Source organism: Symsagittifera roscoffensis, chromosome 5 (genome assembly GCF_963678635.1).
Source record: "Symsagittifera roscoffensis chromosome 5, txSymRosc1.1, whole genome shotgun sequence".
In the NCBI taxonomy this organism is placed as follows: domain Eukaryota; kingdom Metazoa; phylum Xenacoelomorpha; order Acoela; family Convolutidae; genus Symsagittifera; species Symsagittifera roscoffensis.
In genome coordinates, this window is record NC_087066.1 from 16,442,106 (window position 1) to 16,454,754 (window position 12,649).

The window sequence follows — 12,649 nt, forward strand, 5'->3', positions numbered from 1 at the left end:
CCCGAGCACAAATATTCCGTTACTTTCGTATCGAAAGTCGTCGGAACAATAATCGCGAGCATATTGTACGGTGGACCTAAGACAATAGCGGCTCGCTATTTTTTCAAAAGCTTCTAATTTAATTGTTTTCCAATCAAGTTTTGGAAGTTTTGATTACTTTTTGTCTAACATAGCCAAAAAACAGTAGGAACAAAGTCAATGAATGCAAAGAAGCGTACTTAATTCTTTGAAAATAAAACTTCAACTTTCGAATTTCAGAGTAAAAATATCTTGAATTAAAGTTCTTTGAATTTCAGGAACTTTTAATGATTGACACTTTGTTGATAAAAATCAGTGAGAGAAAACTGGATCAAAATTTTTTTCTGCTAGAAAATCTGAACATAAAAATCCACTTTCGAGGCCCACCAAGATCCGTGCTTGTTGCTTGAGGGTGAAGCAACATTACCCAGCCCAAAAAAATAATTAAAAAATTGCATGTTGTTCTTAAGCAGGGGCACAACAGCAGCTGTGATGAGCTGTACAGTTCGTATTTTGGTCCTTTCCCTCGTTGATAAATTATCTTATAAAATTAAATGTCGTTCACGTTTTTGGGTACCTTTACTGTTCGATAGTGGATTTTGCCTTCCTTTAAACAAAAATAAATAAGCTGAATTGAAAAAGAAATCAAGTCAAATCATGAAAAGTCAACTTTGAGCGGAAACAAATTCCAGACAAAATTTACAGAGACGAAGCTGTGCTTCGCAAACACTTGCGAGAACACACCAAAAAGCAGCTCTAGTAAGTGAAATAAGAAAAAGTAGAAATAAGCATCGAATTATTAAGAACTCGGCTACGTGTAAGATTCGAATTTGCGACCTTGCAACATTGAGTCTACCCAGCCACAGATGCTTTAATTCCACAAAATTAGCCACTAATAACCAAGCTACAGCTACGCATGCTAATGAATTGCCAATTTGATACCGTAAAAGGGGCACCAAATGCAAAAGACACAATTTTGCAAGTAATAAATTGGAAAGCATAAAGCCAAATTATGTATAAATTATGCATTTCAAAAAAGTTTGCGAGGTAAATTCAGTTGGAAAATTTTTGAAATCGAGCCTTTGTATCATTGTACTGCTATTTAAAACAATAAACTTTTTTCGGTTCATTTGATGAATTAAAAATGCATCAACTGTGTTAACTTTAACTTATCAAATATTAAAGAACATATGACATTATACTGTTACCACAGTCTACCGATTCAAAAATGCACCAAAGTAGCACTTTTATCTGCGACTTAGGTTGGGGGAAAAAGAAAGTTCGTACTAATACAGCCAATTCGCAAAAATAATCACGACCTACATAAGAGTCTTCGCCACGTTTATCGACTCTTAATCATTTACGACAGAAGTTATCCAAATAATTTTTACTAAGAAAGTTTCGAAATAATAAATCACTAACAATGTTTTAGACTTCACACGGTGACAAATCAGACTTATGGAAAGCCTCAGATGTTTAGACAAAAACACGCTGACGAAAACAACAATGTATACAGCTTAGCAGTCAGCACTGCTCTTGCTGTTATCGGCTTACAACTTAGTGACTAAAAGTAATGCTTGTTGAATAAAAAAAGCTTCTTCAAATGTTAGAAGAGTCTTCAAAATAGATAAAGAAAAATAAAATTCGAACAGATAATCAAAACTCATACATCAAATCGGATATAACACTACAAAGTTTTCTGTTTCTAAAATAGTTATTCAGTTCGCCTTTCGTAATCCAGGCGAACATATCATTTGCACTTTCAAAATGAGTTTCATAATTCACGAGGAAAATAAATTCGTTCACGCCTGTTACATCACTGTTCAGTTGAAGTTTTTCTCTCGCATTCTTTGAAAGATTTCTTTTAACAATCGCATTTGGGGCGTTGCTCCAAAATCTTGCTCTAATTGAAGTTCCACAATTTTGTATCAAACATCTTTCGGCAGCTATTCGTAAGCTCTCCCCTTCTTGTAAATTAGTACTTGGCAGAATATACTGGTTCTCCGAGCACGTTTCATCTTTTATCGCCAGGACAAGTTTCTGAGATAGTTTTTTGTTCAGTGATTTCGGATCGCTTTCTTCGTCCGTAGTTCGACTTGCTGGTTTGAATATGTCAAACTTTTGCTTTTGGGCAATTTCGAAATCTCTGGCTGTGACTATGTTCTTGGCGCTACTAAAATGAACAAAATAGTAATTTAATTTGGTCAAGTATGAAAACAATCAGACGACCCAAAGGATAACAGATGTAGTCTCGTACACAACAAGATCAGAAATTGGAGCCAAACATGCTTAACTATATCTGATTTAAATTCTTCACTATTCGGTATTCCCCAGAGTCAACAAGAGAGTATTGATTTTTGTTCCGACTTTCGATACCAAAGCAACGGAATATTTGTGCTCGGGGTGGGTTTTTTTTTTCTTCAGACAAATTTCGACTTTTTAACTAGCCATTTTTGACGGAAGTTTTTTAGATCATTCGAAAGGTATTGTTGTACTGAGCTCAAATTTGAAAAGATATTTCACCTGTGATCATTTTTCGTGAAGTTACAGGGGTTTAAAGATTGCCATTTTGGCCAATTTGGGACAATTAACGCGCGATATATTTCGCGCTATTAACGCGTAAGCGGAGAGTTAATCCATCTTAGAAATAGTTCCAACTTGGTTGAAAGAAGCTTAATTGCCATAATTGGTTTGTTACAAGGAGCGAAATCTATCCTTTTGTACTTTATATGGCGTGTGGGGGGATGATTTTCATTAAAAAATTTCACATTTTAGAAGAAAAAAAAATTGTTTTATTTCATTGAATTTTTTAATGATATTACTGCTCAATAATCCTTAAAAGGCAGTCGGAACATTCAGGGCTTCGCCCTGATACGAGCAGTCTTGTATAATTTATCAATCAATCGGGCATTAGCAAGTCCCGCAAAACAATTCAAAGTCAGAAGTGTTTTGCGTCAAACTTCCTACAATTCTAATATTTCTACATTCAGCCAATCAATTTCATGGAAAAAACAGGGGGTGATGTGGAAGTGGGTACTGTCTCTGCTTCTCAGCCGAGCGGTTGGTAGTTTGAGGCCAACTATGACCACAAATTGCATCTAATTCTTCAGCAAGAACACTTATTACAGTTCTCCGTGATAAGCTGAACAGCTCGTATAATGGTCCTTTTCGCGATAGAAAAATGGTCTTACTCATGAACACATGAATATAGTGAGAAATTGTACCTTTTCTGTTTGAGTGCTAATTCGTGGTCTGCCAGTTTGCTCTTCTCTATTTCCATCTCATTCCTGTATATTTGAAATCTCTCCTGCAGATCACTCACTTCACTCGAGATACGCGGAAACCTATCATTTAACATAATCAAAATTTTGATACGCAAAGTTTTAAATTTTGCAACGCTAACAAGTTTTAACCAATCAAAAACAAATATCGTTTTTTAAAAACTTGTTTATTTAACAAATTAGTATGGGGGAATCCCTCGTGCCAGAAAAGCCGATTGGCCCAGTTATCTTTGCCAATCAGAGTTCAAAACGTGATTTTTTGGTCAAAACTTAAAAAAAAACACCTGAAAACTTATTTTGCCTGTTTTTCGAAAATTTGCGCTGAAAATTTGGTCGAAATAGGGTCTTTGCTATGATTACGGAGATCTCGGAACTTCAATTTAGTGAAGAACGATCATAACAGTATCACCTGTATCCAAAACAACAGTCCACCTGAAACACGACTCATTTTATTACTTTAAAAAACTGCACAGCTGATATTGAAATGATAGTACAACATTTCTGCAGTATCTCATTAAAGTCTTGATATTAAAGAGTTCATAATAATATACCTGGTGAGTAACACAGACACTCTGATTGGCCAACTCAGATATCGTGTCGATGTGGGCTGTGATTTAACTATGGGCAGACTACTTGACCGCCTTACGAACAAATTTAAAGTGTGCGTCGCTCTTTTCATTTCTTGTTCTCTTTTATTTCAATGAAGCAACTGCAAAACTGATGATAACATTTTCTCTGAAATGCAATTAATGGTTTTGCCAGCCTGAAGCAAATCTTTTGAAAAATTTAAAATTTGTTTAAAATTTTTTCAGAACTTAAATTGAACAAAATTGTTACTTGCAAAGATCAACGAACGTAAACCGTTTTAGGAACCAATTAATATACACATTAATATACATACAAATTACAATTACTTACTTCGCAAGGCACACGGATGGTAAAATTGCATAGTTGATTACTATGCTGGCTACGGAATAATTAAGGAATACAGTACAATGATGAAACACAAAATCATAAGGGCTGGAAGCAACATTTACAAATAATATCAACCACAAAACCATGATAATTAATCAATTTCTAAATTTATACTTCATAAATCTCAATTCAATTGGCTTAATTTGTATTTATGTGTAACTTTTTTTTCTCAAAAGCGGTTCATTTTTTCAAAAATTCATTTTCAAATAGTTTTTTTTTCACAAGCGGTTCATTATATCTGGTTTTCATAAAAAGTCAACTGCTCGTAAAACTTTGTCACTCCATTCAACGTTTTTTTTGTGAACAGATCGTATAATTCACAATTAAATACGATTATCCATTTCTTCGACTGATCTCAAGGCAGGTCATGTTTTCAACTCAATTTTCCCATCTCTATCTTCTTGAACACCTCATGTGCCGTGAACAAACATGAGTCAATGATGCCTGCTACTGTGAATGTGCCTCCCACTATTGCACAGACGGTGGTTAGAAAGTGGTAGAATGGCTTGGCTCTGAGGGCGTACTTGACTGTGATGGGTGTGAGTTGGTACTTGAACCAGATGGCTGGCATTATCCGCATCCCGTGCGCATTTGTCTCGAAGATCTAGAAAAAATGCCTTGAAACTATAGCGTAAAATTGTAGACATAACAGCTGTATCATAACGTTGTTTTTATTTTGAAACATGTCGCGAAAATTTCAGAGGAGAGCTGTGTAAACCACATCCGCCTCTCTTACAATACTTCGGTGCCAAAATCTTTAAAATACAGTTTTAGAAGAATAATTATCTCAACTGTAAGATGAGAAGCTTTTTTAAACCTTTTTGAGTGCTGTGAACTGGTACCCATGCAATTCGCTGTTAGTTCCCTGTCCATGTGAATACACTGTTGGCACAATCTTCAAGTGGTATTCGAAAGTCTCCTTCCCTAAATAACAAACATACTAAAATGGTTTCCTGTTATTGTATTCTAGTATAACCTAGAAACATTACATGTTGCTGTTTAAATTAAATAGACTTAGTAACACTGCAAGAATTACCTGAAAAAGTCCCTTTTGTATGATCCAGTCCATTTAATGGCGTAAAAGAAGTGTCTTTGAGCCCGTAATGCTTCGAGATCTAAACAATCATCGCCGATTGCTGAGCTGGAAGTAAAAAGATACCATCACAGTTATCTTTGAAATTAAAAATAAAATTCACGAAGACATGAAGGCGCTAACGTGAGATTCAAGAACTATACTATAATGGCCTTAAAAACGTATAACATACAATTTTTGGTCTCTTTAAAATACAGAATCATCGAAGTGAAACGAAAACTCAAACCCATACTTCTCGACAACGAGAAACCTTTTTCAAATTTTTTAGAACATTGATCGACTAATAGCGCTTTCATAGGATACACTATTCGACACCATCGAAGGCCTTTATTGTTTTCCACTTCATGATGGGAGCAAGAAATGGAAATTCACTAATTAACTTATTTGTATCGTCTTCTCTAAGCTGATTTAATAAGCCCAATGATTTAGAAAGACAAATATTTGACAATTCTGATCTCGTCTGTGCTCATGCCATCATTTTGAAATTTAAAGAAAAAACATCATAAATCTGCAAAATTATAATATAAAGACCAAGAAAATTCAAGTTATATATAATAGGTTACCATCAAAACGAGACAATTTGGGCTCGACAAAAATTAAATAAAATCTTACATTAGAAAGTATTGACTCTCCAAAGATGAGGTTGTGCAGCTGGTGTTTGAAGTTAACATTCTTGCCTGCCTGTTGGCTCCTCGCATGTGTTGACACGTGGAAATTACCAGAAACTTTGTTGATCTTGAACGAGGCCTCTAATCTACACCCTCTTCCATCTGGACCCAACTTGAGTTTCTTCATGTTCTCGAAGTTGCCTACTTCATGTCTGCCCATTTCGTCCTGGATGTCTATGCCCAGAACTGGAACACAGAAAAACCTCAATCAAATGGGAAGTTCAACGTAAAGCAATCAACGACGATAGGGTTGATGAAGCTTCCATAGACAAGATTAATTATTGTAAAAAAGCTATTTTTGGGCACCTTTTGCGAAGGTTTTGACCAAAAAATGGCGTATTTTTGGCACAGGCTTCCCCTCAAACTTGTATAAATTGCCGCTAAATGCGCTTTGGGTGGTGAGTACTCACCCCACCCCCAAGTAAGACCGCCCCTGAGAAACGCTAGACTGACCGTCACAGTGCAGTTCTGGTAGAGATATGTCTAAGAAGACTGGGATCTGCTCCTGTTCTCCAGGATCGTCTACGTACAGGACGCTCTCTCTAGAAAGAAAACTTCGAAATCAAGCGTACGATGATATTTCATAAACAGTTGAGAATAAAGTTTAGCATCACAATAGCTGCTTAAGAAGATAATTCGAAATATCTGCAAAAAAAAATATTTAGAATTAGTTAGGTTCAAAGCAAGAAAAATTGAATATAGGATAGAAGAACATTTTAAAAAAAGAAAGTGAAAGTTCAAGTCACAAATGACTAACATTTCTGGACTAAGGAAGGCTATGAGTTCTGATGTGAACAGGAAAGCTATGAGCGCCATGCTCGATACAGATATGCATGCTCCAATGTATGTTGGCTGCGTTAGATCTTTCGGAACCTTGCGGTAGATATCGAACCTGCAAAAAAACATCAACTTAGCCAAACTTTGCATAACAAATTGGGGAAAACTTTCAAAAAATCTCAAACCTTCGAATGTCAAACTGCATATTGTCTGTGACCTTGAGCTTAATGATGAAGCAGACGGGAAGCTAAGCTATTTCTACAGCTAAATACATAATTACAACCTGAAAAAAAAACATCCTCGAGTTCACAATCAATCTTTTCTTGATGGAACAATGAAAGAAACCCCACCACAACATTAGTCAGCATTGAAATTTGAGGAGCGTAAACGATTTACTTGATTTAAGTATCAAAATACGAAGGGTGTTGCCGGTTGCTGTGTAAGTAGCACAGAATGTTCCGACCACTCTAAATATAAACTTGATAAGAACTTCAGCGGTAAACATTTTTTTCCAGATTTCCGGATCGTTCTTTTATGATTAGCAGTACTGATTTGACAAGGGTTCAAATTAATCTTCAATAATTACGTATAATAGCTTATATACGTTGAAACGTTTCATTGTTCCGACCACGAAGTAGAAAGGCGCTATGGCATAGATTTTTTCCCGAGGGATCTTGACTAAGTAAAGAAAGCTCAAAAAAGAGTCAAATAATAAAGCCCTTTCAGCTGTGATTCGGATTCCCAAAAACAAAGATTTCAAACAAGCTGTCTGTTTTGACAAAAGTGGTCTAATTGTTTCCGTTCTTAAGACTAAATGATACCAAAATTACCAATGACCCAATGAAACTGAATTAATTATACTGCGACTGTAAACCGTTTCAGCTATTATAATCTCTCATTTTTGCTCCTTTTCAATTAATTCAATTGGCACTTTACTAAACTATACCAAATAAGCAGTTTAGCAAAAAAGGAGAAAATTTTGCTATCGGATTTATGGATTGTTCCATTTTTCTTGAATTAGGTAAATAATATTTACAAAAAGTGTTTGTCGTGAAATATTGAAAATTTCCAAAAATAGCAGTCTCCTTTTTGTCCTCTTGATTTCATTGGCACGGTTCCAACAGTCTGCTGGCTATTGCTAGATTTTTAAAACGTCATTATCCGTTATTGGCAAAACCATTTTTTGTTGTCAATAAATTTTTGATAAAGCATTCAAATTTATCAATGAATTTGGATCACAGTGGAATTGGTCACTTGAAATAACATATTGACTCTGAGATTATCACTTCTGTTAGACAATGACTCGGATTATCCTGTGCTACTAGCACATCAGCCGGCTACTATTGCAAGAAAGGAGTCATTCCACACCCTGCCCATAAAAAACTAAAGCGATTTATCAAAAAGCGGATAATAAAAAATATTATTAAAAAAAGGATAAAAGGCACTTATATATGAGAGATTCATACTACCCTTTCTTTTAATTGAACTCAATGTCATATTTCGCAGGTTAGTCTTCGAGGGAAAATAGAAAAAGTTTGCATTAACTAAAAATTTAGGAAATTGGTTTTTTTCGAAGGCGATAACTTTTTCTACGGAAAATAAAGCGAACCGGATTATGCAGCGATGAAGTCCAAAACCTGGTATTTCGATTGAAACACTAGTCTGAGATTTGGCAGGGTAATTTTCGATAATATTCACAAAATGTCAAAAACACCCGTCTCAAGTTCAAACATAGCCAAGAGATCGTTGGAAAAGAGCGCAATGAACGCAATCAGAAAAAATACTGACTTGCTTTTTGAGCGCAATGAACGCAAAATTTTGAGCGCAAAAAACAGACTTATTTTATGAGCGCGATGAACGAATCAAAAAGAATACTGACTTGTTTGAAAAAATTTCATTTTTCTAGGTTCCAAAAAACCGTTAAAGCTTTACGAATTTTTAGAAAAATTTATGACTGACACTTTTTTGATAAATTAACCCAATCTATTGGTAAATTTTTTATTCCGCTGGGAAATTTGCAAAATAATTAAATAAAGTAAGCTTGAGCATAAAGACAAAGTAAAAAGAACAAGAAATCATCACGACATATGCAAGAGTCTGAACGATGTTCATCAACTGTTAAAAAATGTAATAACCAAAAATGTAGATATTAACCATCATAGAACCCATTTAAATCGAAATGAATTGAGATAACTATTTATAAATTTCATCGATACCAATTTGTATTCCATCAAAACCAAATTTAACTTTTTAACCAATAAGACAAAAAAATTGTTTTCCCGGATAAACTCAAACTAGCGAACTACACTCCCCTACATAAAAAAGACACAATGAAGGCCATTAAACTTACAGGTCAAGACCAATTAACCCGGTCATGTCAAAAGAGTTTTAAAAACTTATAAAACAAATCTAAAAATAATTTAAGAGAAAAAATTTTCTTTCTCAAATTAATGATTTTCTTTCTTCATTCCTTCTTCATATACTAGAAGAATGAAAACTTGTAACAGCTGCACTTATTCGAAGGATGAACGAACAAATTAACCTTCAGAAATTAAAGCGAATATTGACATACTGTCAATTAGAGTTCTTATTAACTAGAAAAGTAATAATGATAATAATAACAGCGGTTTCTGAGATCCGCAGAGGATCTATGAAAACTATCCAGCCTGACTAAGCATAGTCCGTTTCTCCTATTTTCCACCTTCCAGACTGAGTAAATTTGTACAGCGAAACTTTATTTTGAAACTCAAGGTCGTTTTTTTTGCGTCTAGAGCTTTCTCGTGGTACTAGTGCAGCCAAAATCTACCTGGCTGTGGTTGACCTGAAGCTAGAGGTCAAGTGAGAGCACGTCCTCACACACTATCATTGCCATAGCATGAGATCGCTCACAAAATCTGACGATCTCTAAGTGAACGCCTTACCACTATGCTAAATGTCTCTATAACGTAGAGAAAACTGAATTTTTGGTATTAAGAGCATAATTGTCCTTTTAGTAAATGAGTAGATAATGTCAAATTTTAACATAGAGGCGAAGCCGAACTTCGCACCACTTGAGATGTATTTCAGAAAAGCCACTAAATCGAAAAACAACACCATAAAAATTTCAAAATAAATACACCAGCACAAAAGAAGGTAAAATTAGCATCAGAATAAAAGTTACCAAGCGGTAGCAAAGCCGAAAATACCTAAACAGAAACCCTTGAAGCCGAAAACATTTTAAACAGAGCCAAAAAATGATAAAACGCCAAAAAAAACTGATAAAACGCCAAAAAAAACTGACAAAACGCCAAAAAAACATCCAAATTTTTCAAATGTTTGTTTCAAACAACAGCCAGTTTTGAGCTTGAAAATCTTCGAATGACGTTATACATTGCTAAAATTTTGCCAGTTGAAAAAAGACAGAAGTCAAAAAAATTTCCGAAAAATTAGGTTGAACAAATTACTTGAAAATATAACTTAAAAAAGTTGGAAAACTCTAGCTACAAAAACAATAGGAAACTGTTCATCGAAGGGCAACAAAGGCGACAACTTTTGGGTAGAAATCCGTGGAGCCGAAAACATATCTGTTGTCATAAAAAAATTCATTTACGACCCATCCATGCTGAAGCACAATCATATACGAAAATAATTTGCCCTCGAAATTACTCATAATAAGTTGACTAAGCTGAAATAACGAGCTGTTTAAACATTAAATAAAGGAAAAATACGCAAAAACAGACTTGTTAAATTTACAAATTACAGAACTTTCAGTTATAATACAAAAAACTTAGTGAACAAAGTTGTTTACGGAAGGAAAAGTCTAGTACCCGATTGCAAAATGCTTGCTTATCGCAATGGTAAAAAAAACTTTCATACATAATTTCTAGCATTTTTTGCAATCCAGAGGAGAGCATAAAAACTATGTTTACCTTGAAAAGACTCAAAATTAGGTTACTAAAACGATAGAAAATAACCCGAAATCAATTCAGTTTAAGAAATTTTTTGAACGAAAAAAAAAAACCAAGCAACATAGACCAAGCAACATTGGAGAAGAGTCAATGATCGCAAGCAAACAGAAAAGGTAACTTATTTTCTGAAAAAAATAAACTTTCGAATTTCATAGAACATAGCCAACTGACAGTTGGAAAAGAGTAATTAACGCAAGGAAACTGAAAAAAAAAACGTGTTTTTTCAAAATCTTGAACTTTTCAATTAGGAAGAAAAATAGATGGCCTTAAAGCTCTTGGAATTTGTGGAACAATTTATGATGGACACTTTTTCGTTGAAATAAACCCGATTTGAGAAAACTGGGTCAATAGTAAAACTTTTATTTTGCTGGGAAATCTGATAATTATTTCCATTTTCGAAATTAGAAGTGTCTGATAATTACTTTCCATTTTCGAAATTAGAAGTCGATCACGTTTTTCGTGACCTTTACAACTAGAAGTCCATCAAGTTTTTCGTGACCTTTCAGCTTTTCGTGACCTGATCGATAGGAAATGAACAAAGGAAAAAAACTGAACTTAAAAAGACAAACGTCCAACCGCGAAAAAATAAATTTGAGCCTGAAGAAATTAAGGCTTTTCCTGAAAACAAAAACTATCGTGACCTTTATGTTCATCGACTCTAAAAACAAAAAGGAGAAAATACACGAAGTCAATGCTTGTATAACTTCAATCAGCAGAATTAAATTAAAACACTTAAAACAACTACAAAGTAGATTAAAACACTTAAAACAACTACAAAATAAATTAAGTACAGCTTAAAAAACCATACTACGATGTGGCAACCTCTAGAGCAAGTGTTCGCAGTATCAAAGAACCTAGATTTACCATTTCCTAACTTGACCATTTCGTGAACAGATATTTACGGGAAAAACAGTCTAGTACCCGATTGCAATACACTTGTTAATCGCAAGGGTAATGAATTAATAATACTCGGATAAAAATAGGTCTAAAATATGTACAAACTTGGCCTATTAGTGTTTTTAATCCACAGAAATTCAGTTCAAACTCAATTTAAAAAACACTTAGAATGCTTTGCGTAAAACAAATTTGTTTTGCGTCAGATTTTACAACTCAGAAAAATCAACCCTATTTTTACGGAACTATACGCTTAGAAACCCTTACAGCGATATAATTAATAATCCCGCTTCCTTTAGTTTTGGTTAAACTGATTTTTCGAAACTCAAATTCCTGTAACAATTTATTAAAACGAGCACAAAAATTTGATGGAAAAGAACAAGGCTTGCTAAAAAGATATGGCTGAACTATACAGAGACAATAAAAATTATTTGAGAAATATTCTCATCCAACTTGGTGACAAAACTCGGGCGCTTCTTACTAATTTGGGCCGCAACCGCAAATCTCAAAATATGAAACTGAATGAATTCTTGTTTTTGATTGATTGAAACAAAAAAAACAGAGCCATTGCAGTTGGAAAATTGTCAACGAGAACCAAAAAATGACAGAACGTTCATTGGAAATTTTTTCAATTTTCGAAAAGAGAAGTGAATCTTTGCGAAAAAATAATTAAGTTCCAAGATTTTCTTTGTTTGACTTACAATTAAACATAGCCAACTGACATTTGAGAAAATGATATAAGACATGGAAACAGAAAATCTGACTTTTGAAGAAACTTCCGAAAAAATTTATGCCCGTAAAGCTCTTTGAATTTCACGAACAATTTATCATTAAAGCTTTTTCGATAACATTAACTAGATCAAAAAGTAAAATGTTTATTTCTCTTAATTTTCGAATTTTAAAGAGAAAAAAAGAGACTCTCCTTTGCGCTTTTTGAATTTCTAGAACAATTTATGATTGATACTTTTTTGATGAAACTAACTCTATTTCAGAAAG

At 34.2% G+C, this 12,649-nt stretch overlaps 1 protein-coding gene across 1 annotated transcript in view; it reads right to left on the reverse strand.

The window, feature by feature from the left end:
• Positions 1–4,116: 4,116 nt before the first annotated feature.
• Positions 4,117–12,649, reverse strand: part of LOC134846346 (endoplasmic reticulum-Golgi intermediate compartment protein 1-like) — a 257,558-nt gene continuing 249,025 nt past the window's right edge. The window contains exons 2-8 of the mRNA XM_063863658.1: positions 6,998–7,097; positions 6,793–6,927; positions 6,489–6,577; positions 5,980–6,221; positions 5,311–5,389; positions 5,092–5,198; positions 4,117–4,878 (exon numbers count right to left, since the gene is read on the reverse strand). Of these exons, the coding sequence (XP_063719728.1) occupies positions 4,648–4,878; positions 5,092–5,198; positions 5,311–5,389; positions 5,980–6,221; positions 6,489–6,577; positions 6,793–6,927; positions 6,998–7,017 (903 nt within the window). The 5' untranslated portion in view covers positions 7,018–7,097 and the 3' untranslated portion in view covers positions 4,117–4,647. The remainder of the gene's footprint in view (positions 4,879–5,091; positions 5,199–5,310; positions 5,390–5,979; positions 6,222–6,488; positions 6,578–6,792; positions 6,928–6,997; positions 7,098–12,649) is intronic.